Source organism: Genypterus blacodes, unplaced genomic scaffold (assembly GCF_046128005.1).
Source record: "Genypterus blacodes isolate CSIRO-AG114 ecotype Tasmania unplaced genomic scaffold, CSIRO-AGI_Gbla_v1 ptg000029l_1, whole genome shotgun sequence".
NCBI lineage: Eukaryota > Metazoa > Chordata > Actinopteri > Ophidiiformes > Ophidiidae > Genypterus > Genypterus blacodes.
Genome location: NW_027466842.1, coordinates 326,548 through 352,882, shown reverse-complemented (window position 1 = coordinate 352,882; position 26,335 = coordinate 326,548). Strand labels below are relative to the sequence as shown.

Below are 26,335 nucleotides of genomic sequence, written 5' to 3'. Positions count from 1 at the left end.
ATTTGGTTGAGGAAATCAAAAAAATTTTGTGGTACTCTACAACCTGGATTGGGAACTTCTGGTTACCCAATTTTCAGCCAAACATTGTTCAAAACCAAAAGTTTTATGTGAAATCATCAACGATCCTCTCACAAAATATATCATGATGCATTTTAGGGTTGTCCGTGTAAATGATGCACAACACCTCTACAATAACATGAGATGTAATGGTCATGGTAACGTCATAGACTTAAAAACTCAGAGTTACTATCATGGGTTTTAAATGCATTTATTCATGGTTGGTTTATGATTCTGTCATTTACAGATTTTTCATCATTTTCATTTTCAAATTAAATTTGAGGTTTGACATGACAGGCCAGCTGAGCACAGGCCCGGGGGCCAGAGAGGCTCCTAAACCAGAGCCTGGTGCATCATGATACTGACTACATTTACATTTACATGCACTCAATACTCAATACTGATTATTTGCCTGCACTGTGACCAAAAATGTGATATAAATCTGAGATAAACATGGATGGAATTTTAGGAATAAGATTGAGGAAATGCATGTGGAGGTGTCTCACTCCAACGTTTTCATTCCAGAATAAATTTACTGTTGCATAATTAGGTCTGTTGCTTGGAGTAAGAATACTTCTACTTGTGCTGATTTCAATCACATCATGGTGTATACATTGTGCTTGAAAAATAAATGTACTGCTTTAATCACACAATAGTCTGAGGTTTTAAGTACATGTGAACACACTGATTATCGCTGACTCTCCCTGACCCTAAATGTCCTCTCTGACAGCCTATACAGTTTCTTTGATGGTTCACCATGGCGACCATGTGCTTTGTTTAACATGAAGCTTGTCTAAGCCATAGAAATGCTATGGTTGCTTACATGATGTGCACTATTGACCAAGCACAGATACATTTGTGAGCAAACTCTGGACTGATGTTCTTTAAAGGATGGTTGCCCTTGTTAAGTTTTTAGGCGAGCACTGGTTGCCTCTCGGGTGTAAGAGTGAAATTTTCGGATGCCCTGATAATGGGAATATCATGGGTGTTCTCGAAGTAATTAGTATTAAGTTCAGTCCATTCTTGAGAGCTCATGTACAGAAATATGGGAATGCCAGCAGGTGATCCTGCTTGTATTTATCATCCATCTGTTTAGAATTCATATAACTGACATCTTTATCTTATTGTGTAACATTGTTGCATGTTTAAAGTATCTTTCTAAGCATACTGTTTATTGCATTGTGGATGGCTGGTTGATAAGGCATTGGTTGCTTTGAGTCTATAGGCTGTAATAAAAAGAAGTTAAAAAAATAAATATATAACAATAATATAATCATCATTAGTATTTATTAATGGGGACAACTAATAACATTTCATATACTGTATGTATAAATACATGCACAGTATATACGGAAATATCTATAATTGCTATAGTCTGCTGGATTTGGGTGTGTTGGGGGGGGGCCTACACAAATTGTCTAGTCCATGGGCCTCTTAGCATGCTGATCCGCCCCTGGTGCCGCCTGTGAGCCAGACTGGTTTGAATTTTGGGGCTGAAACTATATTCGTTGAGCCTCTGTAGCCATTCGTGCTTTTCCGTCCGGCTTCGTGACTTTCCGTCCTCCTCGCATTATCGTTCCCACGCACTGTCCTTCCTGCGCCGTGCTGTGCTGGAAAATGGCTGTGTGAGGAGCTTGGGAGTCCTGTACGCTCAAAGAAAGACGGAGCGAGAGAAAGGAGGCGAAGGCGCAAGTGGACGGAGGCTTGTGTGGAAGTTTAAGCCCGCAGCGAGGGGGCTTTCGCTCGCAGAGAAGCCACCACACGGCCGCTGTGGAACTCTTCGAAGCGTTGAAAGCCAGTAGCTAAAAGCGAGAAGAGTGAAGAAAATATCTGCGGTGAGTTTTTCCAACTTATTGCACATTTCTAGTACAGCGAGGTAGACACACACTCACACACACACACACACACACATACACATACACGCACACACACTGTACTGGAAAATGGTGGAAGCACTGCACGCAACTCCACGCTGCTGACTTGTGTCCTACTTTTAAACTTTCCTTACCAGAGATATTTATACATTTTATTATTTGACGTACACTTTGCACTCATAAACATTTATTCTTGCAGCATGTTGCCTTTGCGTCGGCTTGTCGACAGTTGACACATCAAATCCCGAGCCCGTTACCGTAACCTTTATTTTCTGCAGTAATTCATACGTTTGCTTTTAAAACATTCTCGATTTAGTCTTGAAAAACGTTAGTATACAAGACTTCGTCTAAAGGAGTCGAAACAGTGTTGCCAGCGGCTCCTAAAAGTATCGCGTTATGCAGAATTAAAAGGAAAATGCTGAATTTTAGTTTTCCCGTGCTGCATTCAGGACCCTCCAACTGTTATTCAGGACTAAAAGGTTTACAAGTTTGTATATTTAATACTTTTAAGATGTAAATTAGCCTAACTTTGCCTTGTAGTTTCAGCAGCACCTATACAATACAATTTAGTAAAGCCTTTAGTTTGTAATTCACTGCCTACTACGGGGCCATGCAATGTGCAGGCCATATGTAAAGGCCTAACATCATGTATGTTACATTCATGCTTTTAGGATGTTTCATCCACCAAGGATGCAGATAAAAGGAATTATGCCACTGATGAATTAAACCAAATCATTCGGCTGTGTGAAGAGCCTCGCTGTTATATTTATGGAATGTATTATTATGTAACTGAATGTCAAACCTCAGCTATTCTGTTTTATCAATGTAGCGAGTGGAAAAGCCTTATTCTTTCTCTCAGCAGTATGTTCTTAACAAGTTGCAGGGCTTGTTACATGTCACTTGAAATGCTGAGGTAAAACTTTAAGTTCTAGTAGACTATTGCAGACAGCTATTTTTGTTGTGTGTTACTTTAAAGATGTGATATTTGATCAAAATAGCAGCAGAATAGTGCTGTAACTGAAGTGAGTGTGGACGTCGCTCCGCTGTAACTTATGCACAGACTTCCAAAATCAAACATCTGTGAGTAAACCATAGTACGATCCTTACTTTTCAAAGGCAGATTTCGTATATACTCGCATGCTGTCAGGAAGAGATACTCAGACGCAACCGACCACAAAGAAACCCGAGCCTGCACGGGCACAACTCAGGGGTGCAAATCTGATTGGTCACATGTCATACGAAGTTTTGATACGTCGGTCTTGGATGTGATGAGGTGATATGAAGTGCTGACAGGAGTTGGGAGCACGTCAGTGGCGCTACTGTCATTTACTCTGGACTTTGTGGATAGTCCCTGAACATATGCACATAGTAGAAAATAGAAATTTGAAAACAGACATCAATGGCTGGTATTTGCTTATCATAAATATGACAGTATTGGCATAGATTTCTGCGATGCCTCTTGTGTATATTTACTTTGTAACAAGATCCCGAAATAGCTCAGTTGGGTGAGCGTTGGACTGCATGGATGGAGAAATGTATCTTCAGTTTACATATGGATGAATGACGTATCTATCAATAGCAAGCTCAGGATTGTTATTATTTAGCAGTTTCCAGTGAATACGACTATAATCCGTATTTACTATTATTTCTATTTCTTTTTTTGAAAATTTTTCTAGGGCTGTACATTGTATCACATTTTTAGTGTTTTTTGAATAAGTCATTTAAAAATAAGATCAACAATAACATGACAAGTCTGTGTGTTTGAGTTTGGGAACAGAATTTTCAGATTGTAGCTTCAGTCTGGGTGGAAAATGATCTTGTAGTTGACGCACCTTCATCCACTGACCCTAACCCTGACCCCTGCAGTATGTACACTTAGTTCAATCTTGGGTTTCGGCAAGAGAGAACATTTAAATTCCCTTCAGGATGGATAAACCACCAAAAGCACTAACACCGGCCAATATATAGCAATTGAATTATTCTTACACAGCTATCAGACTCTGAATCCAGTACTGGCCTTGCTCTAATCAGAATGTTAATGTGATACAGTGAAGTGGAGCTCTGCATGAATGAGTGCAATTAATATGCTGTGGGTGCAATGAAATCTGAATTATTGCATCGCCCACAAAGTAAAATCTGAGAAATCTGTTGTGTGTGTTGTCACAGAAGCCCCTGTGTGTAACTTGCTTATATTGAAGTTAAGGCGAAACACAGTTATTTATGGAGGAGTTGGCGTTACGCAGTGTGTGATTGCACCTGCATTTTCATCCTCACTGTGTGGGAAGGATGGATTTTTTCTTCCTTATAAAGATAAACCTTATCATCTGGGAGGATGTCATCGTCCCTGCAATAACGAAATAGAGACAAATGGTCCAGTTTTCTTACCTACAACTTGCAATAAATTAAATATACTGCAATCAGATTCACCGTGTTTTCAAATGCAGCAGAATCAATCCGTCAGGCTTTTTGTCTTGGTTGTGTAGATGTGTGGACTCTTCGTGATTAACATGCATTCTAGTTATCAGGGTTGTGCTTGTACAGTCATCAGATTGCAGGAGGTGTAACATGACACGGTTAAAGCCTGTGTTTGATGTTTGCTCTGGGCACAAGCATCATCCCATTTTTTTTTAAGAAATATTTTTGTGTGGGTTGTTGCTGTCCACGCTCCAGGTGCAGGTTCACAATTATGGCAAGTTGTGATTGTAAATAATGTTTTTAGCAGGAGCAACATGGGAGGAAGAGGCAGGGATCACAAAGTTTCATAATCGTAGGAGTCCATAAATTTGGAGCTGTGTGAAAACTGTCAAATCACTGTACCGTGTCCTAGTGATGGATTCTGATTTTGGAAAACCTTTAAAAAAAAATACCACCAGTTACCACTAGGGGAATCACTTCCACACTTGTCAATCATGTCTCCTGTTTTCAGCTGGAAGGTGTTGTGGAAACGGGACGGGGATGCAACAGGTAGGGAGGAGGAGGAGGAGCAGGAGGGAGTTGATTTTCTCCACAGTTCTACTCACTTCGCAAATATTATGGATTGCTGCTTTAAATCTGGATAATAAATCTACAGTAAATACACATCTTAGTCCAGGGTGTAAATGGGGCCTACAGTTAGTTAAAGTGTTGAGATGCCTCCATCTTACATTTCCTAAAATACTAAATTCACAGTCCTCTCCAACTGAGCGACTATACCATAGAGCCCTGTGTTATAGCTGACTTTTAAGAACACTGCAGTCTTAGTGCAACATAATCTTCATAGCAGATGTTTCTATGTGGCAAAGTTTGCTTTCCAGCTTCATTATAAACAGACAGACTTAAGGTGAACCTATAACTAAAATCATAAAATGCCATGAACCCAGATTTTAGGCCGAGAAATAAATTCTCTGAGGCTCCTCCTGTCTTGGCCTGTCGGCGCTGCCTGTGGCGCAGTAGATTTTTCACTTCCATGTGGACAGATGGCCACAGGCCAGGCTGCATGCATGGTGGCTCTATAGTCAGATCCTCACCAGCAGGGCCATAAAGGGCCGACACAGACAGCAGCTTTAAAGCAATAATCAGGAGTCCATCTCAATGTCAGAACTCCTCTTGATGTATTCATTTATTTTAATGAAATTCATTTGAAGACAATAGAAAAATGGTGAGTAGTTATTATGAACGGGATGGAATCCAAGTGTGCAACCTTGAATTTTGTGCCATTTATCCTTTTGAATGTAGTATATAAGATAAGAAAGTACACATGATACATTTCTTCAAGTTCTTTTAATATATTACACTTTGCACTCATTCTTGCTGCATATTCTTACTGTTATTTAGATTGTATTTGCAATCCAGTCTTCCAATCTGTTGTATGTTATACTAGAAGATATGGCAAAAAATGAATACAAATTGATTACAAATTACATCATCCCATTTCAAACAGCAGTAGAGTAGGCCTTAGGTAGCCTGATCCATATTGAGGTGTTTTATATTTGATATTGATATATTTGACAGTAAGAAAAAAAATCTGATAATGATGTCAAGTTTACTGTCAATCATGTCAGTAACAGTAAATAAATAGGCTGATGATAGATTACGATACGACCTCATCAATTTATCACCAAACAGATGATTGGTGAATTAGAAAATATGCAGTAAATAATTGTTTTACAGGCTTAATTTTCCAACAAAGTTATGAATGTTACTTTTCTTCCATTTTGATCAATACATTGACATTTTTTACAGTGAATATAAATCAGTCACTAGGCTCAGTTATGCAATTTGAAAATCTATTCACAACACTGCAAATTGTGGGGAAACTTGCAAGGTAGAGCTGTTTGTGTTGCGTTTATGTAAAAGCTTATGGTCTGCTGATATGTTGTTTTGTTTTTTCTTATTAAACCACTATAGCCCCAGTTTTGTTTAGACACACAGTAACATAATATTAAATCAAAAATCTGCCCTTCATAATTAAACATAGTGCTCATATCTGTGATGAATCTAAGGGTTCAACAGCCAATCATGTCACTTTATTATTTTATAAATGTTATTTTGCATCATGGTTGTTTGTTTCTGCATTATAGTTGCATGTTTCTGTTTGTGAATGAGGGCCACCAGCACATTTGGCTGAGTTTGATTTTCGTGTTGTCAAATGATATCAGTGTCAGAAATCCTACAAGGGCATTTTTTTGTTTTGTTTTTTTGCAAATGAAAATGCAAATTGGCCAAAACATCACCTCCTTTTTATCCCATTGCATATCTTACACATGACTCATGGAATTTCATCCAGTCGCACAGACTTCAGTTTTCCCCCCCTTTTTCCTTTTCATCCTCATCATCCTCATCATCCTCATCATCCTCATCATCCTCATCCTGTGGCAGTTTTATTTAATTCCAACCATCATTTAATCAAAGATGATGAGCAATCATGGAGGATGTGATGCTGGGAAAAGTCAAGTGTGCAGGAAAAAGGTGGAGTTGTTTGGGTCAGATGTTTGATCACTGCCTAGATACATTTTCTAATATTAGAACATTTCCTTGATTTGCCCGGCTTCTCTGGTGACTGCAGACCACATGGCCAGAGCTGCAGCCAATGGGAGCGCGGGATTAGCTTTCCCTCTCTCTAGCAACAGTGAGTTACTTGCTGCCTATTCATTAATTATTTCCCTGTGCTCTCCCTCAGCCGTTTGGAATCTGCTGATAGCAAAGTGCGCCGTCTTTCTCTCTCTCTCTCACTCAGTTTTTCTCTTCTCCGGCTGAATAAAAAAGTCTTAGAATCGGAGGGACCAGTGACGGTGAGCTTTCCAGCTGCTGCTCCAACACTCTCAGACCAGGACTGTAACTGAGAGGATTCTTCTCTCTTCTCCTACGAGTTGAAACACTTTTTCTCCTCTGGAAGAAAATTATAAGAAAGGACTGCTGAATCTGATTACTCAGTGCACGCTTCTTCTTCTTCTTCTTCTGCTTCTTCATCTTCGTCTGGTTTTTGCTTCTTTTCTACAGCGACGAAGTGACTGTAAACAAATAAAACATGGCAACTGGAAAAACCACTGGACTTTTTTGCAGGCTGAGGATGGGGCAGGGGCGGGGGCGGGCGGGTTGTCAGTTGGAGGCAGGACTGTCTCTGTGTTTGGGGGGGTGGTTAAGAGCAGGTGGAGAGAGGAAGGGGGGGTAGCAAGGGTTGGGGGGGGGGGGGGTGGGGGGGGTTATGGTGGTGTGAGGATTGCGGGCTGTGGTTGGGTATGCCAGTGCCACGTGTCTAGCCTGGCACCTCTCGCTTCTCGACTCGAAGGATGTTGGACTGAGAGTCTGGCTGAGCCTGTCCGGCTTCTCTCTCAACCAAAAGTGGGGTGAGTGTTGCACTCTGCTGCATCCTGTTATCACAGCAACTCGTTTTCTCATGCTGATAGTGTAACTTAGGAAGGTTCGCAGTGAATGTCCGCTTGTTTTCGGAACGTCGTGGTGCACAGAGGATGATCTAGACTAAGGTTTGCATGCACTTCTGCATTCAAATATGCAAACCCAAGGTTTAGGTGTATTTCTTTTGCACTCGTCTGATGTTATTTCATAACTACAATGCATGAAAACATGCTCCATTCACGAACGTTTAGGAAACGATTGCACAACATCGGGCCTCACAAACCGGGCCTATGGTTATTTTGATTTGGACGTTTGGAGACATTGCCCCAAATAGCTCCTCACTCTTGGCATAGAGGACCAGAACGTCCTTCCACCTTTCTGCCTCCTTCACCGTCTCTCTTTTACCTTTTACCTACCATTTGTTTCTTCACTGTCATCCCTTCATCTAGTCCACTGAGGTAAACATAACCACCGTCCTTGGCTGCTCCACAGACAACATGCTTAATCTGAAAGCTGTCTTCTCGCTCTCTCCCTCTCATCTCTTTCTAGTTGCCATTTTGGTGTTGAACTAAATCTCTTTTTAACGTTCATTTGCCAAACACGAATGGAACCCTGAACAAATTTGGATTGCTCGAATCATTTGGTGTTAATAAAATCCGTCCTCTTGAAGTCGTTGGCTTACTTTTATCTGGTAATTATTGGGCATGATGTTTTATTTGGGCCTCACACGTTGTCTTATAATTCATTATTGGTAAATGGAATGACCCTTTTGCACGATATCGATATTATCTAATTATTGACATTTGCTTTTAAATGGAGTTTTAGAATATGGTAAGATGCTTTTCTTGTCTGGTGCAGACTTGATAAAGATCAAATCAGTTACTTTGGCACAATGGAACCAGCAATAAGAAATTCAAACACAAAGCTGCAGTTTTCTCTCCTGCTAAGAATGAACTCACAAGCGTCTCTGCATGTTTCAGAAATTCTTGTTGACCTGCAGCTGTACTGCAGGTTTTCTTCGGGTGCTCATTCTGCGAAAACCTTTTTTCCGCCATTTTGCCTGAATTTCCTTGGATATTGCTAATTTTACACAGTCCCATTGAAGGGACATTTATTTCACTGTTGACATTCCTATCCTCACAATGCACGAGTTAAGGCTGTGAGTGTGTGAATGGAGAGTGGAGGGAATGGAGGCTCCTGTCCAGGGACCCTGTCTGCTGTTGGTTATGACGCAGCAGCATCATCCGATCACTCTATCCCAACCAACTACTGCACAAATGCATGGAGCTGCCGCACTTCGCCATTTTCATGCTTCGTTTTTAATATTTGTTTCATACCAATACTGTATGCGCCGCTTAATTTTTGGCTTTTTATCGAATAGCAAAGGCATGTAGCGGCAATTTATGGTTTTCCGTTATATTATACTCTTTAATACTGATTTTAAATGATTTTCCGTTTGTCATTTTTGTTTTTTATGTTCTGCAGGTGCTTGATAATCCCCGACCAGAACATGTGGGAGCTTCAGAGAACCGAGGAGGAGTAAAGATCTTCCCTCCCGTCCTCCAATCAGACTACTTTGTTGGACTGTGGAGAGCGGACGGCGCAGGGCCCTCGGCCAGCAAATCTTTTCCACGGCTGCTCCAGTAGCACCCAGCCAGCAGGTTTTTGCCGCTTGAAAGAGCATGTTGCCAACGCTCTCCCTCTGCTCCATCATCTGGCTCAACCGGGGTCTCAAGCTGAGGAAAGTGCTCCAGTCCACCAACACCGGTCAGGTCTGAAGCTGCCGCCACAGTAGACGGCACAGCGGCAGCGCGGCACCTTATCTTCTTTTGAAAATGCTTCTAAGCTTCGGGTGACTATCTCCCTCCCTCCCCCGCCCTCACCCCCCGGCCCTCCCCAAGCCACCGCACCAACACCAGCGCTCCCCCAGAATTTAATCAGCCAACTATCTCTTTGGGTTCTGAGGGGGATATCTGCGTAGCTGAATTCTATTGTTGTGTTGGGACTCGGGCTGCACCATTTAATCCTTTTGGTGGCCATTTTGATTTTTGCTTGCCTCTCAAAATGGCAGTGGAGGGCTTCCAGTACCGTGCCCTCTACACGTTTATCAAGGACCAGGAGGAGGACTTGGATTTGCAGCCAGGGGACCTTCTGACGGTCAGCAAGGCCTCCCTGCTGTCCATGGAGAACTACCAGGAGGGCTGCGTGGAGCATCCTGAGCACCTGGGCTGGCTCCTGGGTTACAACGAGCGCACCAAGCAGAGAGGCGACTTCCCTGGGACGTATGTCGAGTACATAGGCCCAGTAAAGATGGTGCTCCCGTCTAGCCGGCCCAGGTCCCAGCGGCCCCTCCCCGCTGCTCCCAGATCAGACTGGCCTCAAGGTAAGGGACCGATCACAAGATTCATTATAATCCAGCACAGCCTTTGGCTCAGTCATAACCTTTGACCTTTGTTTACAACCGAAACCCTGCTGCCAGAGTATGCTGGTCAGTGTCCAGAATTGCATCATGTTGTACCACTCAATGTCACGCTGGTAATAGAGGCATTGCTTTTTGTGATTGTCTGGTTTGTTTGTTTTGCTCCGCTTTGCTTGCATTATGAGTAATTCCAAACACAAGGATTTAACAAAAAACTGGGTTCTATTCCGAGCACTGCCCAGAAATTCCTGAACCGTCTTAGAGTACTTTCCTCTTGGAATAGGAGGTAAAACAAATGGTTCAAGATGTATAGTTCAAGGACCACAATGGGTTCTGGTTTGTTGGTGTAAATTAAAGGAAACTATCCTTATTTCCTTACAAGGTTCAAACTCAACTTTCGTGATTTTACCAGAATGTACAGTATTTGAACACAGAAGCTGTCTTGGATCTTGGCATAATGGTTGAACAGGTGTGCATTTCTTTTAAAGAACAAAGTATTAGATTTGTACTTGGAGGTAAAGTTCTCCCTCCTCTCACGCTGCTTCTCACTGCCATGACTTTGGAAACATAGGCAGGGCCGATATTTATTCTTGATGGTATAAGCCTGCTTTCAGCTGCCGGAGCTTCCAACTCAAACATATACTTGGCACTAGTAGATCTACCTAAGCAAGCGCCGCTTCATGTGAACACTTTGATTTGTTACCCAAGTTCCTCTGCCCCTCCCCCCCCAACATTTCCATCATTTTCTCTTCATTTGCACTCCCTCTCTTTTGGCTTCTACTGTTTAAATTATTGCTTCCTTGTACGGACGCCAGAGCAAAATAGATAAAGCGGGGCCAACATAGACAAATGAAAAATTATATATCTTTCGGGCTCATGTGATTTGTACTGGGATGAAACCGTACATTCCTCCCCTGTCAAAAGCCATTTTCTCTGTGAATCCCTGATGCGTTTCATGACAGATGGGCTAAGTACCACTCTGAGCACGTAGGCTGTGAACTCTGCATTACCTCTGCTGGAGCCAATTGGCTATTCATCACTTTTAACAAAGTACACTGGGCCTCATTCAAATTCATTACATAAATTAATTCCTCTGTATTTAGTTTTTGAAAGTTTCTAAAAAAAATACAGGAGTACAGTACGGTACAAACTTCCACACAACTCTTGAGGGTTTTGTGTTGCACCATCAAATGGGATTTTTTGCAGCAGCTGAGGGTACAACAGTATCCTCGTGGTTTGACAGACAGTGAGACAAACCAGTTGGGCAGCAGGCATTTGTCTCTGTGAGTTGGATAGACGGTGACAGAAGAGCTGAGTGAAACAGCGAGAGAGAGGGAGAGGGAGAGAGAGAACGAGAGTGAGGGGGCAGGGCAGCGGCTGAAGGATACCAGGGCTTAGCACCAGCGCTGCATTGTGGATTAGAACTGGGTAGGCTGCAAATGTACAAATATCATCTTTATTTCCCTGAAGAAACACAGACCTGGTCTCTGTGTGAATAGAGCTTTTGTTAGTGTGGCCCATTTACGGCTTGACGGCGAGATTTGAACACGTTAAAGGGGACAAATCTTGTTTTTTGTTTTCCCTCATGTTTAAAGCGTAATGTAGTTAATGTTTGAGGCATTACAAGTCGAACACTGTCAAAGTTTCAATGTTGACGCCTATAGAAATAGAAAAGCATCCGGTAAGACAAACCCACTTTCCTGAGCTGCATCGAAACCTTTACTTCTGTAACGTGACCACGCCAACATGTAACACCATTTGAAATGGCTGGGTTCGACACACCAGTGAAGTACGAGGTATGAAGTATGTTTGTTGCCAGCTCAGGCCTGATACCGTTGGCCAATCAGAGCAGAGCTGGCTCCTTGGGACGGGGGCCTTAAAGACGCAGCCTAAAACATCCCAAGGCTGTTGTTTTTGGTCATATTTTACCTGCAGCAGATACAAACACAGATTGCTCGCTGGATAATAGATGCATCCGGCTCACATTTTTCCGTCCCTAAATTATACAGCAGCAGGGGGGAGTGTGTGTGTGTGTGTAGGCTGATATCTTATAATAACAAACAGCGCTTCCTCTTGTACTTGTCACATATGAATGTGTCATGCAGACTTTGCCGTGATCCGTGCAAAGAAACATTGTTGCTATCAAGTGCAAATCCTGCTTCAATTGCAATTATTTTCGTCTCGGCTTGCAGGAATTTATGAGGCATTTCATCCACGAGAGAAGCAATGCGTGCAACACACTCCAAACTACTTTTGTGTGTTTGTCTTGGTGAGTTAATAAGACTTTCATGCATCTTAGACAGATACATCTAAGTACACTTTTGGCGCTCGAGACAAATGATGAATACAAACCAGTTCCATTCCCCAGATAGCGAGGCAGAACGTTTCTCAACTTGTGGCGCAGCAGAAATAATTCTAAGAACCCAGAGAGGTTTTTTTTTTTTCTTCTCCTTCCCTCCTTTCTCCCTTTCCTCTCTCTGGCCTCCCTTTAACTGCCTGCTGAAGTGAACCATGGCTTGGCATTTTTGCAAACCCCTCCCTCCCTCTTTCCTCGCTCTCTCACTCTCTCTGTCACTCACTTTCTCCTTCTCTCTCAGTTTCTGTCTCCCCACTCTCCCTCCCTCCCTCCCTCCCTCCCTCCCTCCCTTCATTTTTGCTGTCTCTCTCCCTGATTCACATACACGTCTGATACTGTCTCAGGGCAGCCATAAACCATGTAGCGGGGCCAGTTCTCAGAAAGGAGAGGCCTCCTCTCACTCCACTCCCTGCGCCTTACCAGGAAAACACTTTCAAAGAACCCACAGAGGGGGTGGGAGTGGGGCTGGGACAGCAGAGAGAGAGAGAGAGGGGGAGAGAGAGAGAGAATGGGAAAGATATGTCGAGGCTGAACACAGAGAGGGGGAGGGGGGGAGGGGGGGGGGGGCTCTAAACCAGTTACAGTACAAATATGAGAAACAGCTGTATTGTGTTTTGTTATAACTGGTGTGTTATTTTCTTGGAGTTTAGTAAATTTAGCATGTTACAGTTTGCTGAGCTGTAGAGTTTTTTTATTTTCTGGAGCAGTTCTGGCATTCTGGAGTAGTAAATAAAAATCACTTGGGGATGAAGTAGACTGTCTTTAGAGAATAAAGCTAAATGTTATTGTTTTCATCAGCGAAACAGAACAATAAAACGATTTAATAGACCGGACAGCAAATCCTGGCTGGTAAGAATCTTTCTGCCCAGCCAGTCTGAAGAATCACATCACGATCAAGTGTGGAAGAATTTTTCTGGTCCGGCGTCTCGTAATTCTGCCTTGTTCCCAGATACGGACACACTCATTTCTTAGAGTTCCTTAACCAAATTGAGTTGAACTGGAGGCAGATTAAATTATCCTGTTTAAATAAAAATCAGAGCCACAAACAGACAAGATGACTGATCAGTTGGAGATGTTTTTCCAAGCATAAATTCAATTCGTATGCGAAAAATGCCAACTTCACAGATGAGACAGCTGTTTCCAACGTGGACATTTGGCAGTTTGTTTACATTTCTGTAACAAGGATAGAAATATATCAAACCTGTTTTTTTCTTTTTTTCTTCTTCTTCTTCAATTATTTTTCTACTGTCTGTACTTGTACACAATGAAAGGTCTGAATCTGACCATTTTGCAGGTTTTGTCCACTTATTTTGACATAAAAAAGACAAACAGGAGTGTTCAGTATCATATACACCTTTGAAATGCTAAATTTCTTTTATCACGCTATTAAAAGAATAAATGTTATCAGTATGACAAGGTTTATTGCACATCTTTGCAGTGATAACTAATCCCTCTTCATTGGTACCCCGAGACCCATAAAACCAGATCAGGGGAGACACAGAGATCTCTAATTTTTGACAGGGTAGTGGGGGCTGATTCATATGTACGTGGCTTTGAAGCATGTCGTGACAGAGGAATGAGCCGGTCATGATGTATCGACCTACAGTAGGTTGGAAGCAGCCAAGACATGTGGCAGTGAAACATGACCAGCAGTGCACACACAAACACACACAGACACACCGTTACACAGCATTCATGAAGCCACGCACCAATTTCTCATGTCAGCACCGCACACGTGAAGCACATGCTGCACGCAACAACAGGTCCTCAGAAGGCTTTCTCCGATTTTTACCTTCAATGTCTTGTCAAGTTGTTTGCTTATCTTTTGAGTAAAGGTCTCGGTGTACTTTCACAGCGGAACGCAGCACGTCGGTTTTTACTTGGAAGAAGTGGTAGTTCTGCAAAGTGCTTGAGCGTTGCTTGGACGCGAAGTTGAGGATTTGGGAAAGGTGCGTGAGCGCAGCATGGGGCTCAACACCGAGTTGTCAAACTTGGTCTGTGGCAGCCATTTTGATGCGTTGACATGCTGGGCTGTGGAAGTATGTCAAGACCTTTAATTTATCCTGGAGGAGACATATTTTACCGACGTACAGGCTCTATTTTTAAACGTAAGTTATGATTTAATATGCAAACAACACATCCATCATTTCTGCTCTTCCTTGCCGCAGCACTGCTCTGCACACTGAGTGAAAGTGTGTCATATTAGGTTTAAGGTTCTGTCCCAAATGTTTTTTCTGCCGGTAGTGTGTCTCGTGTCTGTATCTAAACAGGTTTGTTACATGATGATGTCAGCTTGTTACAGCAGTAAAGGACCATCATAAACAAAGCTTTCAACATCTTTAAAAAACAAATCTTAATTCTGTAGAATGTTTTGAATGAATTGGAGCAAATGAATGATTTAGAAACGGTGAGATATTTAATTTTTCTTGCCAAAATCTGCCTCTAGTCTTCAATTTATTTGCCCTGCAGCTTTTTGGGTGGCAAATAAAGGCAAAATCTGGATAAAACGGAATATTGCAAATATTAGTTTCGACTCCAAATCCAGATCAGATGCGCTCAGGCTGTGGTGACGGAGCGTAGGTGTTGAAGTGAGCACATTGCAGCGCGTTCACTTGACCAGTGTTGGTGAATAGATTCATATCTCTGCACTTGTGATGGGTGCAGAGAGCGAGAATGCAGCAAAGCTACAAGTTACATAAGCATACTGATGGAGAAGATACAGAGCAACTATTTTTATCACTTTGCTTCATACTAACTCCTTTGTTTGTCAGTGCAAACGTACATGTACAGGATCTGCAACATTCATGTGCCTCTTCCAGGTACACAAGTAGACAGCAATCCTCACACATGATTATGAATGTATATATATATATATATATTCTTCACCAAACTCCTCCAAATGCAAACTGCACAGATCTATCCCAGTGCATCAGCTGCTGTACATAAGGCCGCAAATGCACAAAAGCCTCAGTCGTGCAAGTGCAGCAGCGGTGCTTCACTACACTCCGTCATGCTTTCTTTCCTTTCATCCCTTCTCACCCAATTTCTCTCTATCTCAGTTTTCCCCACTGGCTTTGTCCCAGGACATGTCAAGTCATATGCCTGTCACCCTCCCAGCATGCAGTCTGCCAAGGAAGTGGCTCTAATTGACTAATGATGACTTGCTGTCCCCTCTCTCTCTCTCTCTCTCTCTCTCTCGCTCTCGCTCTCTCTGTATCTTTCTCTCATACTCTTTACCTTTCAAAAACACACGAGAAGGCTCTAGGGCTACAGCTGCTTTCGAAGAAAAAGAAGGAAAGAAAGAAAAAAACACTCCTTTGCACGAAAGTCAAAGTTTGCACATTTTTTCTTTTTTCCCCAAAGCCAAGGAATATATAGAACATATATGTAGAGAGAGAGAGAGAGAGAAGGTGTGGATGCTTTTGTGCTGCACGTGTGGAAGAGAGGGACCTGAGAGACGATGGTAATTCATTTTTCCTTCTGAAGTTTTTTTGGAGTACATGTATTTTGTGTCTTTGCCTATATTTGCAATGATTTCTCTGTTGCATTTGATTTTCCTCTCTAATCGCCTGCAGCTCTCCCAACCCCCACCAAATACGAGCTCCACTATGACGGCCTTTTGCTGTGCTGTGCCGAACAGTCACCACGTTCTGCTCTCTAAAGCAGTGCCATTTGCATGTTTGCCCATATAGACGTTAGCGTAGCGTTTCATGGAAAGCCTTTATTCAACTTCACATTTGTGAAATCAGAACACGGATTCAAGCACAACATTTCAAGAAGAGCATATCCAGAGGTTTCTATGTGGTTTTAATTTTCTATTTTTGTACATTTGTGTGTATAAAAACTTGACTGCACAGCCAAAACAGAGATCGAGATGAGTGAGGGGGTCATGAAGGCAGAGAAAGAGAGAGAGAGAAAGAGAGAGAGAGAAATCCACCAGAAAAAAAGCAACAGGGCGAATGCAGGACAGAGGAGAGTGAGAGAGGAAAGAGGGAGAAAGTCTAGAGAAAGAGAGAACAAGAACAGTTGAGAGAGAGAGTGAGAGGGAGAGAGAACGGAATGTGCTGACACGGCCTTTCTTGTCTGAACTCCCCAAATTAATAATCAGCAGCGGTTTAGCCGAGCCGTGCCAGGAACAGGAGCCTGCTGCCAAGCCCCGGTCAGGCCGGGCCCTGCCTGCTCCCGGGCGCCCACCCTCCCTCCTCCCCTTCCCCTTCCCCCCCCCCCCCCCAGCGCCCGGCTCTGCTCTGGGGCAGAATGGGAGGCGCTGCCTGGCCGGGCCGGGCCTGGCCTGGCCTGGCCTGGCCTGGCATGCTGCCACAGGGCTTTTGCTTGTTCAGGAGTTTTGATTAAATCCTTTATTGTGCTCCACTCACGCAAAGAGCCAAGGCGAAACACTGAGCAGGACGGACTGAAGGGGAGGAGAGAAAGAGAGAGGAGAGAAAAGAAAAGGGAAAAAAGAGAGGGAGGGGAGGGAGGGAAATGGGATCGCTCTTTTTTTCCCTCTTGCTTTCTCCTTTTCTCTTTCACTGTGGCTGAAAAGTTGTTTGATTTAGTCTGTGGGGAGTTGTAAAGTAGATAAAGTTTTTTTCTTCTTTCACTCCTTTGGCCCTAAACCGTTTTTTCTACATTCACCATTTTGCTGGTTTATCACATTTATTTAATCAACTTCAAACTAACACGGTAACTTGCACCTCCAGCTTCGTCGCTAGGAATAAGATAAATATACCATATTTATTTCTATGATAACTTGTCTTTAGGTAGACAATTGATGACCTGATTTCTTTCACAATCGCAAACGTGAAGCAGAAGAGAATAATCCACCCGTTTTCACTTTTTGTCGAACAAATAGGCTTCTGACCTCTACCTCACCATGTATTATTTGGTTATTCATATATTTTCTGCATATGTCTGTCCTGTACTGTAGACAGACAGTGTTTCTGCTCGGAGCTGCTAGTTAACCCCGTCCCTGTCAGTGCTGCAGCCCCCCTGTGGCTGTGCCGAGGCCGTGTGCCAGGAGTGTAACAGTGATTTGCATTGTTGTTTCAGCTGTTTCAGTGCCGGACCTGAGCGAGCAGTTCACACCGCCAGAGACGGCCCCCCCAGCCCTCGTCTGCCTGATCCAAGCCATAGAGAAGAGAGGTACGTCCGCACGGGCACAGCCGGCGTCCTGGCCTCCGTCGTCTGTCTTCCTGAAACCTGTCTGCCTCCTTGTCTCCCCGTCTAAGTGCGACTGTGTCATCTCCACCGTCTGCCTCTCGGCTTTCACGCGCTCGCCAGCATTTGCTCCAGCACAGACACACACCGATTTGCATATGTGCATATTTGCAGCACTGCTTCGAAATGATATCCCGGGTTCAGATTTTTTAAAACTTTTTTAAAGCGATGCAAGTTCAGTACAGTGTTCGTATAGAGTATTGTTTCACCAAGAGCCCAGCACAGTAGGACGATTCGCACCATGTTATTAACAAATAGTGCTCAGTGGGACTCCATTCACAGTTTTTCTACTTTTTCTCCCCTCCTTTCTCTCTTCTCTTGCTCACACACACACACACACACACACACACACACACACACACACACACGCACCGAACACACTCTGAATGTACAAAATAGAAAGTTTTCACTAATCAAGATAAAAGCCGTTGTCCTCTACTGATGTCTCTAATTATGACATCCTTCGAGAGAGAGGGATGATTTTTTTTATTTGAGAGCGGAGACAGATTTGATATGAATACAGAAATTCCTGCAGCTGTGTGTAATCATTAATACACTCAGTTTAGTTGCACATGCATGCAAATACTGTTAACTTCCCTGTCTTACCCTTCATAAGACTACATTTCCCTTCACTTTCCTTTTTAGAAATTTTTCCAACTTTGTGGTACATTTTTTCTAGATTTGTTTTTGCAGGACCTGACAGTCAAGTGAATTTTCAAGAATAGTTTTCTCCAGATTTTCTTGAATCAACGGATCTTTTTTGTTCATCGACTCATTCTTAGGTTTAAATTTATTTCGTTAAATTTTTTTATATTTTTCAGAAGTTTCTGTAGTAGGAAAGGTCAAGGAATAACAGACTTTCTGCTGGAAAATTAACTGCAAATTTAATTAAAAAAATTAAACAAATAAGAAACTCAATTAATATTAACTTTAAATACAAATTATTTTATTATTATTTTATTTGCTATTGTATCTAATACGTGACGATCTTTGCTAGCATGTGTATTCGATCAACAATAAGATTATGGTATAACACTCATGTTGAGTGATTCCCTGTGGTGGCTGCACTCACACTGACAGCTTGTTGGTGTTTGAGAGACTGTTTTGTCTCAAGCAGTTCCTAAATATTTTAACCCCGAAAGGAAAAATGTTGTCAACCACAATTTTTATATTTTTGTCAGGACATTTCTTAATATTTTGCTCATGAATCAAACTTTCAAACAAGAACCGAACTGGATATTAACATAGTGATGGTTCATTTCAGGCCAAAACAAGATAATAAAAACATAATCCTTCAGATTAAGTTATTTCCTTTGAGTATCTTATTAATTGTAGTTTCTCTTACTCTTCTGTTTGAGGATTTATGTGTTTGTCTTTGTCATGTTTTACAACTTGGACAATTTTGTGAATTTGGTAGTTTTCTGCACACACTCCCTATTATATCACAATGTAAAAGTGAAGGGAAACAACAAAAAGCACTATGTCCTGGTGTTTTGTTTCCCTAAATGCTTTTCCAGTGAGAAATGAACAAAAACACAGGAATGATTGTTGGCTCTGCTCTGGTAAACATGGCTTGCAGGAAACATTTGAATAGCAATCTCTTCCCCAAACGACATGGAAAGTAAAATAATACCATTTATCAAAAAGCTTAAAGTGAAGTGAGAGATGCATCAGAGGATGAAGACTTTGCCTGGATGCAACAAATGGCTGCAATTATTGGGCTCAGTTTTTCCAAAAAGGTGATCTGGCTGAGAGCTTTGTCACGTAGAGGCCGTCACTCTAACAGATCATCCAACTAGAGATAGGAAATATAATGACTTTTGCTCCATCTTAATCCATCAAACTATGGGGCCGGACCTCTGCGTCCGACAAACTTTGTAACCATCTCACATCGCCACTCTTCAAGCCACGCCCTCTTCACTCAGCCGTTGGCTATGTGTGATGAGGTGTAAAAGCTAGATTGGGCTTTTGTGCCATTTTCCGCTTTGCATGATCAATCACATTGACACAAGCAAAATGCAAAGACACACACACACACACACACCACCCCCTCCTCTCTCTACGACCATTGGCACCGCTTGCACCTTCAAGTGCATCAGATGAAGCAAACTGTGGCCTTAATAAAGAACTCCTCCTGTCATTCATGTGAATTTCAGTTTGTACATTCCTTTGACTATGAGTTCAGTATGCTGTTGCTCTCATTTTCCCTACTTGCTGTACTGGTTTTAATGTTGTTGTGTTCGTGTACTTGTGCTTAACTAAGCTTCGGTCTCTTTCTGTCTCAGGTCTGGACTCTAAAACACTGTACAGGACAACCAGTTCATCTTCACCTTCAGACAGCCCAGTGTACAGCCTGAGCTCTGGTGAGTGAGTTTGACTCGATGATGTATGCTGTATGGGTTTATGTTTACACTGTGTTGAATACAGTTGCTGTGACAATAAATAACATTTTTCTCCCATAGAGACATTGGTAATGCTCTGAGCCTGCATGCTGTTTTACTTCTAGTGCGGTTAATGCCAAGTGAAAGCGTCAGTCACAAAAATCTTCAGAACATTGCCAACTCTCAAACTTATTAGAAATTTGGCCTGACTGTCCTGGGTTGTGATTAAGTGTTGTGCCCAGCAGGACATCAGATTCCTTCATGGTCATCTGTTCCCTCAGGCGAACATGATGTACATAAGCAAAAGAAAGCGAGAAACAAATAAGAGAAGTCTTAAATGTACACAGGGCGACGAGTTTCTAAACCAATCTGCCTTCCCTGTTCAAACAGACCTAGTTGTTCTGAAAATCGAATCCTCTGACTGTGAGGTGTCCTGATTTAAACTAGAAGCATCAAATCAGCAGGGTGGGGCATCCTGCAAGTTTTCTGTGTTTGTCTAATACATTATTGTAAATTCCTTCTTATTTCATTGTGTTTCCCCTTGGATGCTCCAGAGAGTGAGATGAGTGACAGCCATGTAGGTTTCCTGTCAGAGTCTGTCCTGAGATACCTGAGAGACCTCCCGTCGCCAGTCATCCCTGCCTGTATCTACCCTGAACTACAAACTGCCGTCACACTGCAGCAGCTGCAGCAACTGCAACAGTCGGCCGGTAAGTCTGAGCTCCTTATGTAGGAACAGAAGAGACTCCACAGAGGGATTCTTCAGCCGCTTTTCTATCTGAGGACTGATGGTGGTCTGGTACATGGTTTGCAGTGGTGCATGTGCTGTACTGGATTGTCATGGCGGTGAATTTAGGGTGCAAGCAACATTTCAACACTCAACATCAGCTAGGAGTGACCAGGAGAATAAACCCACTGCTCCTCCAGTTTGACAGGAGTCAGCTGAGGTGCCTCTGATCAAGAGGCTTTGTGATTCTCTCCATCACAATGACCGAGTGGGAGGAGACCACGGGTCTGACCCAGAACATGCTGGAGGTGGGAAATATCCCACGAGAGGAACATCCGATGGACTTTGATTTGTCTCCAATGGCTTGTTAATGGAACTTGACGATTGTTGACTGCTTCTGTGCATTACTGCCGTTCTTTTCCCAAAGCCTATTATAGGTTTTTTCATACATTTCCTAGAGGAGTGCGTAGTTTTCCCATTTCAAGTAAACCGCAGCTCAGTTCTCCGCGAGTTGATTTTCATACCATACTATCATGACCCGAGAGCGGCGGCTGCCTGGAAGGTAGGAAAATGTATTATCAATCTCAAAAACCCACGGTATGCTTTGGAAAACTCTCTGCAGTAATGAGACGTACACACAATTTGCAGTTAATGGACTGAAACGTGCAAAACAACTGCTGTGGTCCTCTAAAATAGCTCCGCAAGAAGCTAACTAAGGTCACGTCGTGCTAAACCCCCTAATCACGTCCACATCTAGTACGGTACACTGCAAACTGAAACATCTTACTCCGTCGTAAACACGGTTTCAACCTTATTTTCCTTCTTCTTTTGGTTCAAACTAGAAAGGAATCTAATCTCTAACGGCTCATTCCATTTGTTGAAAAGCAATTTGTAATGAAATCTTATCTTAGGACTCATCAATCAGCAAAGGGGCTCGTGGAAATGACAAAATTAAGACAGATTTTGTGCCGTATCAACAAACTGGAGATCTTTTTGCGGGTTAATAGAATGGAATGAGTGTTGAAATGAGCTGTGTGCTGCTGCTGATGTGTCTCTGGGGAACAGAATAGCACCTTTCTTTGCTTCAATATGTCTAATTTAAGTAACAGAATTGCACGAGGCATGGAAATGATCTTTACATGCTGCTGATGGAGGCCTGTCGCCTGTCACGGTTTGGAGAATAGAGTCGAGTGTCGGGAGAGGATGAGTTCACTGAGGCATGTTAGAAATGCTTCAGCTGAGGACAATGGTCGCCACGCAAGACGATGATATCATTTCCAATTTTAACTGGGGAAACCTGGTAAAAATGTGGTAGGTTAACCCAAACGTGTTCACATAATATCCATCCTCTTTCAGATGGTGCGGTTGCTGGTAGTCATGGCAGAGAGGTGAGCCTGGTTCTCGAGAGCTCCACCACCGTCCCTTTGCACCACCGCCTCACCCTGCAGTACCTCCTCACACACCTGGCCAAGGTCACCCAGGCACAGGCCAACAACGGCCTGGACACACACACGCTGGGGGAAATCTTCGGACCGCTGCTGATACACACAGACTCCGCCGCCCCGTGGTGAGTTTGGCTACATCGTCATCGCCATTACTGAGGTTCTGAGGAAGGAGCGTGTGTGTGGAAACATAAACAGATCGGTTGTTAGCTGGCAGATTTATTACACCCTTCTCAACAAAGTAGAGCTCTTCAAGTGGATGGGATCCCCTTGAATAGGATCCTAAGCATCCGACCACATCCAGTGCTTCCCTCAGAACGCTCTCACTGGGACTCGCTTGCCATAGAGTGCAAAAATAAGTAAACTGTTTCCATGGAAGTTCTCACGGACACGGAGAAACATCCTGAGCTCGTCATCCCATAGAGGCTTTACGCTTGTGTAGAACATGATTCTACATTAAACTAGTATTGTATTATTAATCTATTGCTTAATTGATTGACAGGTTGCCGCCCGATGAGGATTTTGCTGCCCTAGTGGTAGAGAGGCTCCTGATCGAGAGAACGGCAGAGCATGACCTCACCCCTCCAGGCATGTCATATTTATGAGCATAACTATGATTATTCTTCACCACAGCACAAAACACTGTTATTAGAGTGCAGTAAAACACTGATTATGCAAACACAGGTTTCACATAATCACATTATCATTATCATGCTTCAGTCTGTTTCAATTATCCATTGTGTGTGTGTGTGCTTGTGTGTGTGTGTGTGTGTGTGTGTGTCTGCAGCTCTCCCAGCGAAACCAGTGAAATCGAAAATGACTTCAGCCATAACAGACATATGCAGCCTGCTGAATGACGCAGAGTGGTACTGGGGAGAAGTCTCCAGGTAAATGATAGCCAGATTTACGGCACCAGAGGTTTTAAACTCGCCACAGTTTACACGTTTGCATCATTAAAGTCACTCGGTCCATGCGTATCACTCATCATTACTGGAAACTCTCCACACAAACAAGTTTCCCTGCTGTCTTTTTGCAGAGAGGAGGTGAACGAGAAGCTGCGAGACACTCCAGATGGGACGTTCCTGGTTCGAGATGCCTCCAGTAAGCTGGAGGGCGAGTACACACTCACCCTCAGGTAAAGCTCGAAAAACTGCTGCAGTATTGACTCGCTATCTCCGCTGAATGTCTTAAGTGTTGGAATAATAGTAACATCGCTGAAAGTGAAGTCATCCGAGCACAAGCCCAGCCTGATGTCGCCTGCGTCTACTATCTCTCTCATTTTGACTTCTGTCGCCCCCTGCAGGAAAGGAGGGAATAACAAGCTTATAAAGATCTACCACCAAGAGGGGAAGTATGGCTTCTCCGAGCCTCTGACCTTCCTGTCTGTAGTGGAGCTCATCAATCACTATCGCCATGAATCTCTGGCCCAGTACAACGCCAAGCTGGACACCAAGCTGCTGTACCCTGTCTCTAAGTATCAACAGGTTGGTAATGTTACTTAGTTGTTTAAGCTTTATTTATCTATCTATTAACTCATCTGCTGCTCCACGTCTCATTCATTTCCCCTCGACCACATTTCTCCCACTGATTCAGGGATTAAAAGCAGATTCATGTATTATCATAAAACATCTATCTTTTGAAGTGACACATTTACATCTCAAACTGCACTTTAACATGTATGTGTACTTCTCAACGTCTTTGTAAAGTCTCTCTGACCTGCTTCCATGTACAACCCAGGTGGTGAAGGAGAACAGTATAGAGGAGGTGGGGGAGCAGCTGAAGGTTTACCATGAGCAGTACCAGGACAAGAGCCGCGAGTACGACTCCCTGTATGAGGAATACACACGCACCTCACAGGTAAGTGAGATCAACACACTGATACGCAAACACTGACCTCCTATGTTAGATAATAATATTAATCACAACGAAAAAGACTCATGCAGTAACAAAGATGAAACTTATGACCCTAGAAGAAGTAAAGAGATTACTGGAGAAAGAAAATGGTAGATTTTCAAATATCTGAGGCACAATATAACTTACTCATATAGATTTGTGTCGTACGCTATTATTTTAGTGGAGGTCTTGTTCTGTCATGATATGAATTGTGAACAAATTGCATCTTACAGGTTTGTGATTCGTCTGACGGACTGACTTTTTTCCTCGCTCCCTCTTCTTTCCCCAGGAGCTGCAGATGAAGCGTACAGCCATCGAGGCCTTTAACGAGACCATCAAGATCTTTGAGGAGCAGTTTGAGGCGCAGGAGCGCTTCAGCAGGGAGTCTCTGGAGAGGTTCCAACGCGAGGGAAACGAAAAGGAGATTCAAAAGTAATCTACAACATCAGTGGAACTATTAGGAGCTATGCAGAGCAAACCTATGTCATTTGTTTTTTTATTACACATCTGAAGAACATCTTCCTCTTTATCAATCTGTCATCAGAATCCAGAGCAACTCGGAGCGTCTGAAGTCTCGGGTGAAGGAGATCCACGACAGCAAGCGCAAACTGGAGCAGGATCTGAAGGAGCAGGTGTCCGACAACAGAGAGATCGATAAGAAGATGAACAGCCTCAAGCCAGATCTCATGCAGCTCCGCAAGATCAGAGACCAATACTTGATGTGAGGAAAAGAGAAACAAAACATACACACCTATCAAATGTCTTGCTTCTTTTGTCGAATGTCAGCATTAAACTGAATCTGTCTGCGTTTGATAGATGGCTGACACAGAAGGGGACGAGGCAGAAGAAGATCAACGAGTGGCTGGGCATTAAGAACGACGCTGATGAGTAAGTAACAGCTCGGCATCTCGTGTTGTCATTTTCACACTATGGCGCGCTCCAGTGTTAACGGCTCGGTTTTGGCGTTTCCAGCTCTTACTCGATGGAGGAGGACGAAGGCTCACCACACCACGATGAGTGCACCTGGTACGTGGGTGATATCAAACGCACCCAGGCCGAGGAGATGCTGAGGGGCAAATGCGACGGGACCTTCCTCATCCGTGAGAGCCAATCGCAGAAAGGCTCCTTTGCGTGTTCTGTAGTGTGAGTGTTGATTCCTCCATTTTTTTTCAAAGCGACCAGTTTACTAGACTGTTGAACTCACAGAGCAACTGCAAAGCATCCTGAGATATATACATCTTTGTCCTCCTTCTTTCCAGTGTGGAGGGCGACGCCAAGCACTGCGTCATCTACAAGACGGCAACGGGTTACGGGTTCGCCGAGCCGTACAATCTGTACTCGTCCCTCAAAGACCTGGTGCTCCACTACAAAAATGTCTCCTTGGTCCAACACAACGACCAGCTGAATGTTAACCTGGCCTACCCGGTCCTGGCCCGCTCCCAGAATCAGAACCAGCACCCCAGATGAATTGGCCACCAGCAGTTTAGGACGACAGCGAGGCTGGGCAAAGCAAAACTTTTGACCTCTGAACTATAGTTCATGTTTTGAAGTGGCTGGTAAAAACAGACTCAACAGCCACGACCAAATTCCGCCAGTGTTTGGACGCTGGTGCTAATTTCCCACACTGACCCCAGCATAACAGAGAGCACTCCTAACAGCATGGCTTCAGATTAGCACACCGCCAACCAGTAACTAAGTACTCACTGTACAGTCACTCTGGCTGACGCAGTGAGCGGTAACACAGGGTGACGCTTTAGCCAGCCATGACTGTACAGTGTCAAATATGAAAAAAAACACACAAAATAGCGTGATAAATCCACAAAGAAAGTGTCTTTGATACGGAGAGAAACGGACTAAACTGTTGCTTAAAAAGAGGACGACACAAGCACACCCAAGACATTTGACGGCAGGATAAAAAGAGATGAGAGGAAGACGGACCTGTTGCCGGGATGATGGGTAAAATGTTGTTTTTTTTACAGGAGGCACTTTTGATTTTGCCTGGTTTGTGCGTAGACAAAGGCCCAAGCTGTCACCCCCAGACTGCCTGCAAACTGTCCCTCGACAAAAGCCTGAAAGGACCGGCTCGGCTAACCAGGCCGCTCGCTCGACAGCTAAAAAGCGGGGGGGTGGTGTG

At 43.3% G+C, this 26,335-nt stretch overlaps 1 protein-coding gene across 1 annotated transcript; it reads left to right on the top strand.

Moving 5' to 3' along the window:
- Nucleotides 1-1,549: 1,549 nt before the first annotated feature.
- On the top strand, nt 1,550-26,335 carry pik3r2 (phosphoinositide-3-kinase, regulatory subunit 2 (beta)). The gene is made up of 16 exons (XM_076145152.1): nt 1,550-1,892; nt 9,252-10,149; nt 17,591-17,683; nt 20,044-20,121; nt 20,694-20,849; nt 22,223-22,433; nt 22,811-22,896; nt 23,096-23,195; nt 23,345-23,443; nt 23,612-23,792; nt 24,046-24,165; nt 24,491-24,633; nt 24,746-24,922; nt 25,018-25,089; nt 25,174-25,344; nt 25,461-26,335. Exons 2-16 carry the CDS (start codon nt 9,831-9,833, stop codon nt 25,666-25,668), a joined length of 2,214 nt encoding a protein of 737 aa, XP_076001267.1. The 5' UTR covers nt 1,550-1,892; nt 9,252-9,830; the 3' UTR covers nt 25,669-26,335.

Excerpts from the sequence above, each read along its gene's own strand:
- pik3r2 (XM_076145152.1), top strand. The coding sequence starts at position 9,831 with ATGGCAGTGGAGGGCTTCCAGTACCGTGCCCTCTACACGTTTATCAAG. Across the intron at positions 22,897-23,095 it reads GCATGACCTCACCCCTCCAG|CTCTCCCAGCGAAACCAGTG; the intron begins GCATGTCATATT and ends GTGTGTCTGCAG. Across the intron at positions 23,793-24,045 it reads CTGTCTCTAAGTATCAACAG|GTGGTGAAGGAGAACAGTAT; the intron begins GTTGGTAATGTT and ends TGTACAACCCAG.